The 6455-nt window shown below is 40.6% G+C and overlaps 1 protein-coding gene across 1 annotated transcript in view; it reads left to right on the top strand.

Moving 5' to 3' along the window:
• fat2 (FAT atypical cadherin 2) overlaps positions 1–6455 on the top strand; it is a 152115-nt gene that overhangs the window by 129539 nt on the left and 16121 nt on the right. Inside the window, exon 25 of the mRNA XM_051954476.1 lies at positions 3305–3458. Coding sequence (XP_051810436.1) covers positions 3305–3458 — 154 coding nt within the window. The remainder of the gene's footprint in view (positions 1–3304; positions 3459–6455) is intronic.

Below are 6455 nucleotides of genomic sequence, written 5' to 3'. Positions count from 1 at the left end.
GCTTTCTTCACTGTAAAACACTGTCCCACTTTAATTTAACTAAGCAAATAGATAAGAGCCTTCCACTGAATAGTAACTGCAGTGATGAGTTTGTTTCTGAAGGCAATTACTTCTTTAACCCCAGCTGATGCTGTGAGTAGCTTCTCATTTCTAAAACAACCATGTCAGAAGTCCTATCCTGTGGTAAAGGAAGGATGTTAATCTGTCTCAGAAGGGTCAAACTATTGCCCTGCATCAAGCAAAGAAAACAACTAAGGGCATTTCTGAAACTAAAATCAGGTTAAGAACCATGCAACACATTATTAAAATTTGATAGTGGTGAACCATCATCTTTGAGGAACAAAAGCGGTCGGAGCAAACTCTTAGATGATCGTAGGAAATCAACAGTAGAACTCACGGCTGTTTGTCAGTAGAAGTGAGAGCATTTCAACGCACACAATGCGAAGGGAACTCAAAAAATTGGGACTGAACAGCGATGCCAGGATTCATGAGGCTCACACTGTGAATGAGTGGATCAGGGAGCATGAGACATGGATTGTCCTCCACAGAGTCCAGACCTCAGCTCCATTGACGATCATTGGGATGTGCTGGAGGAGACTCTGCACAGCGGTCCAGCTCTCCCATCATCAATATAAGACCTTGGTGAAAACTGATGCAACTCTGGACAAAAATAAATGTTGTGGCACTGCAAAAGCTTATCAAAATGATGTCGTGGTGAATGTGTGTCATTCTCAGAGCTAAAAGCGGTCCGATGAAATATTAGAGTGTGCGACTTGTTTCTTGGACCGCAGTGCATAATTATAGAAGAACCTAATTCCCTCAAACTCATCTGTAACTGTGCAGAAGTAGAATGTTTTGCAGTTTCCTTTTTTGGGTCTTTTTCTGCATTTATTGTTGTTTAAAGTTCTTTCAAACTGTTAAAACTCAGCTGTTCAAGATGTGTTTGGCCTGAAATCCTTATCTGACTCTTTGGCCCATTTATGTGACATGTTTTCTTATAACCATTTTAGGTTGTCACTAATTGGACCAATGCATCAGTTCTTCACAAAGCATACAAAATTTAAAAAGAAAAATGATGTCAGAGAGGCTTGCAGTGTCTTGTTTGTTGCATTGTGCATCACAAAAGAGGATGTCTGACTTATTCTTTACCTGAATAGCAGCTGATAGGCACACCTGCAATTTTATAGATAAAAGACCAGGGGCTTTTAAATATTATTCTCACGAGTCTCTGTGAAACTGTGGCCCAGAGTGCAGGCAATATGTTTGTCTCTTTCTAGCAGGGTGGATATGAAACCAAACATGAAGCTGAAGAGATATAAATCTCTGTGCTTTGGAAGAACATTGTAAACAAAAGAACCCTAAAGCTGATATCGAAACTCTCGGCCTGATGTTATTTCTTTACTGCGGGTTTAGCCGTTAGGTCATTGAGCTGCATAATTTCTTATTCCCCCTTTTGTACAAAATGTCTGCTGTGGCTCTGAGGACAGAGGTTCACAGCAAGGTATTACTTTTCTCGGGTTTTATTCATCATCACGTCAAATCGCATTTCAGTTACGCTTCAGGCACAAAACTCAGTACACGGTCTGGAACAACAAATGCATGTTCTTTCTCAAAACATCCTTCCAGGTCAAGGAAATACAACCAGACAGGCGGTAAACAACAATGCAGACAGTGGATGGTTCTTTTTGCTGCGGAATGTGTAGTCATTCCCCAACGGTGTATCCGAGGCTTCAATTTTGTTTGCTTCCTGAGAAAGTAAAAAGTCAAAGGAAATAACAAGATGGAAGGAAATAGCAGGGTTTAACTTGCTTTGTTTTTTCTTTGTGTGTGTGTGTGTGTATCCCTTTAGGCCTTTTTAGATACTGGTTTATTATGTCAAACATATCCCTCTAAAATGAGATTGGCAGCACCAGAAAGAGAAGCAAAAAATAATAATTTATGCGTTTAATGTCTATCCGGTAGCTTTTGGCGCTTTTGGGCAGGAAATGGGACGTGGTTATAAAGTTGTAGGTAAAACTCCAGACTGAAACTGATCACAACAATGACTGGGAGCAAGCCGTAGGTCATCCAGCAAGAGTCAAAAATCAAGCAGATCATTGGCATACACTACCATTCAAAAGTTTGGGGTCACTTAGAAATGTCCTTACTATTGAAAGAAAAGCAGTTTTTCTCAATGAAGATAGCATTGCAGTGATCAGAAATCCAGTCTAGTTTATGTGGTAAATGACTATTCTAGTTGGAAACATCTGATTTTTAATGGAATATCTCCATAGGGGTACAGAGGAACATTTCCAGCAACTGTCACTCCTGTGTTCTAATGCTACATTGTGTTAGCTAATGGTGCTGAAAGGCTCATTGATGATTAGAAAACCTTGGTGCCGTTATATTAGCAGATGAATACAAGTGTGAAATGTGTCTGGGTGACCACAAACCTTTGAACGGTAGCGTAGATGACTTCATACAGCTGCCAAAATCGTTGCATATGCAACCATTTTTTAAGAGTCAAATCATTGCATGGTTGCATTTCTGGGAAGGTAACTCCTTTATGAGGGGATGTGGCTGGTGGTCGTACTTATTTCTTTACTCCTTTTTTCAGTCTGACCTGATGTCTGAAACATGTTGCTGTTTAATGAGAAGTGAGAGGAGGTGCAGGCAGAGAAAGTTTGACTGAGTTGATGATGAAGAAAAGGCAGTCTACTCCATTCAGTCATAGTGGTGAACACCGCACTGGGGCTGCAAAATGAAACAAATATTATTAACAGAGATCACGAATTTGGCTCCCGACATTTAGCTGAAGATGATCGACTGCACAAGAAAAACTCATGTAGATAAAACCCAGCAGAGAAAGTTGGCAGCAGTCAGTTGTTCCTATGATAACGAGTACAGCTGCAGGCATTAGATACTGACTGACCCAGTGAAGAAGAAAAGGGATTCTATTAAAACACAATGACTAATGCGATGCCAGAGGTTGCAGAATTTAATGGTAGCTAATCATAATCATGATTTTTGACTTCTCATAATTAAATGAACATCATTAACTATTGACATTTGACAGAAAACTCTAAAACTCTGCCCAGAAGACAGTCCATGTTAGAGTCTGAGACAGGGAGAAATGTGCTGCTGAGAACGGCGCATGTTTTTTAGGGCTGATTATTCCTCTTAATACCAAAAACACTCCAATGTTTTCTGGCTAGATCCGGTTGACCTTTGCTTTGATTATTTTCTGCCTTTAGGGGAAACTCGCCGAGGCTTTGATCAGTCGCGCTTGTCTCAGATGTCTGGGTGTGTTTTATTTACTGTGCAGAGCTGCGCTGCAGGTGTGCGGGACTCTTCCACGGCGCCCGATGCGAGCTGGCCGACAACCCGTGCGCCTCCCAGTCGTGTCCCCACGGCAGGGTGTGCGTTCCCAAGGCTCAGGGTTACATGTGCAACTGCTCGCTGGACAACGCTGAAGCAAGGTAGACACGTGCACACACACCTCATTGTTAATTTATTAAGGAATACAGGTCTGGGGAAAAATGAGAGACCGCTGCAGATCTTTCTGAAATAAGCATCTCTACATGGATGACAGCCGTTCCATTCCAACACTTCATTCTTCATTCATCCACCTCATTCATACCTCGCTGAACTCCACTGAAAACATCTGGAAAGTGATGAAGAGGAAGATGGATGGTCACAAGCCATCAAGCATAACTGAGCTGCTTGAATTTTGACATAAAGTCCCTCAACAACAATGTGAAAGACGGGTGGCAAAAGTAGGAAAGCTGTGACTGAAAATCAGCGATATTCCACCAAACTGTTCACAAGTTTTATGAATTTTAATGCTGTTAACAAAAAACTGTTTGAACTAAAATGTGCTTACCTCTTACTCTTTATCATAAAGTAAAAGCCTTTAACAATTTAGAATTGATTAATCGTGTCTTTTTGAATAAAATTTGCATGGCACAGCTTCCATTCATGCTCCTTCAGCTGTTTTACGTAATCGGTGTTGAAGACCTGCAACCTCCCAGGTGTTTGTGGTCGAACGGATGGCAATCACACATCCACAAATTTGTAATTAAATACCCAGAGATATTATCATGATTCCACCAAGGCCGGCTAAATGCAACACAGCCCTCATTATATGCAACATAACTTGCAATGAAATACACGCCTGCATTCCGAAAAACGGCGTGCACGGCGTTGAATTTGCATGTATATGTGTTTGGACTTACATACTCCACACACACTGTCAAATACACTCTCATTCTTAAACCAGCTAGTTGTATTCCACTCACACCACCAGCGGCCGCGTGACAAAATTACGGCTGCATTTGCATATTCTTCCTTTCATTAAAGCCGCCTGTCTAATTGCACGCACGTTCCAGGTGGGGTTTTGATTAACTTGGCGAATGAAAAAATGACCGCTGGTGGACTGTAATTGCAGGAAGTGTGAGTTTGCGGAGTGATTTGTAAAAACAGGCAAATATGTTTTTACCATGCCACGTACTGTACAGCAGCACATATAGGAGGAGGAGGAGGATGACCTGCATGACAGATGGTGTGGAACTCAAACAAAAAAGAAACGTCAACTCTGTTCATCAAAAAGTCTTTTCAAGCTGCTTCCTCGCAGGAAAAATTAATAAATGTCCGCTGCGTTTTTGCTCTGTAAAAGTGCCGCTGGAATATACTTTCAGTGAACTACAGCGAGGGAATTTAGCACCAGGGAAATGAGCGGGTAAAAGCGAACGCCAGGCAGTTTTATGTAAAACAAAATGATAGCTTTTTGTCAGTGTCGCGGCAACAGCACTTAGCAATCAGAGCTCTGCCAGTATGTCCTCGGGGTGGTGTTCCATGCCTGGGCCTGGAAGATGGAGGGCCGCATCCAGGCTTTTATTTTTGTCAGCCAAATGTAACCTTCACTCCAGGGCCAAGGTGGCGGCCTTTGTGCTGCTCAGCGCTCCTGTTTACATTCGTGCACTCACAGGCATTAAAAGTAGCTGTTTAAAGGGAAACTCTAGGTTTTTGGACACAATTCCACTAATGGCAAAACTTAAATTATAATGTTTTGATTTATCATAAAGAATAACTTCATTTCCGTCTAGCTCGACACAAAAATTCACAACTTTGAGGGTAATTTTAAACTCATTCTTCACCCTGGAGCTGCAAATGATTATTGGATTAATAATGAATTCATTTAAATGCGTTTTAAGACAAAATAACGCCTTTGATTTTAGCCTCTCAAATTTGAAAATTGGTTTATCTTCTCCTTGGGATGTGAATAAAAAACAAGACAAACCAGAAAGTTTGGTGTCATTATTAACCCAGACCTGAATTTTTAACAACCGCTTTCTAAATCCGCCAATAACCACCTGAAGAACATTGCTAGAATCAAGGGTTTCGTGTCTGGAGAAGACGCAGAGAAACTTGTTCATGCATTTATTTTAAGTAGGTTAGATTATTGCAGTGGTGTCTTTACAGTCAAGCAGCTGATCCAGAGTCCTAACTAACACCAAATCACTACACTGGCTTCCTGTTAGTTGAAGGATAGACTTTAACATCTTATTCCTGGTCTACAAAGCACTGAATGTTCTTGGACCAAAACACATCCTGTTCTTATTATCTCCATATGAAGCATCCAGAGCCTTCAGGTCATCAGGGACAGGTTTACTGTGTGTTCTCAGACTCAAGACCAGTGAAGCAGCATTCAGCTATGATGCTCCTCACCTGTGGAACAAACTTCCTGAACACCGGAGGTCTGCTCAAACTGTCGGCTCTTTTAAATCAGACCTTAAAACCAGACTGTTTACTGAAGCTTTCTATTAGATGCTCAGTCTGTTTTCTTGTCTTTTAATGCACTTTTATGTTTCTTCTATGATTTTAATGTCTTGATGTCTACTTTTAAATCATGTTTATCGTTAATTCTAAAGTTCTGCGATGAATGTGTTTCTTTGCCATTGTAAATCACCTTGATTTGCCTTGTGTATGAACTGTGCTATAAAAATGAACTTGCCTTGCCTAAAACAACACGTGAGCAATCCTAAGCTTTTGGATATAATAACTGGCATTTTGTGCCACTTTGTGACATTTTATACACCAAACTGTTGATCAGTTATTCTAGAAAACAATGTGAAAACCAATTGGCAGTGAAAACTATTTCATGCATCCCTACTTAGCTCATGCTCTGCCGACTTTGAAGATCTTAAATGCACCCGTCTCGAATTTTTCCGCTCAAGTGTGGAAATTCTTTTCAAATGTATAACAGTTTTCTGTTGGAGGCCATACTGAGTTAGACTGATCATTGTTTCCGAGTTAACATCCATAAGAATTTGTATGTGCAGAATGTTACATACCAAACTTTGATATTGCAATGCTAAACCCATGACAATAACATTCTAGATGTCTGCAATCTAATGCATTTCAATAACTGTGGGTGTTAGCGCATTAGCATACTAACATTATTATTCAGCTCAAAG

This window comes from Acanthochromis polyacanthus, chromosome 10, assembly GCF_021347895.1.
Source record: "Acanthochromis polyacanthus isolate Apoly-LR-REF ecotype Palm Island chromosome 10, KAUST_Apoly_ChrSc, whole genome shotgun sequence".
Lineage (NCBI taxonomy): Eukaryota > Metazoa > Chordata > Actinopteri > Pomacentridae > Acanthochromis > Acanthochromis polyacanthus.
The sequence above is the reverse complement of the archived record's forward strand: the minus strand, read 5'-3'. Positions and strand labels throughout refer to the sequence as shown.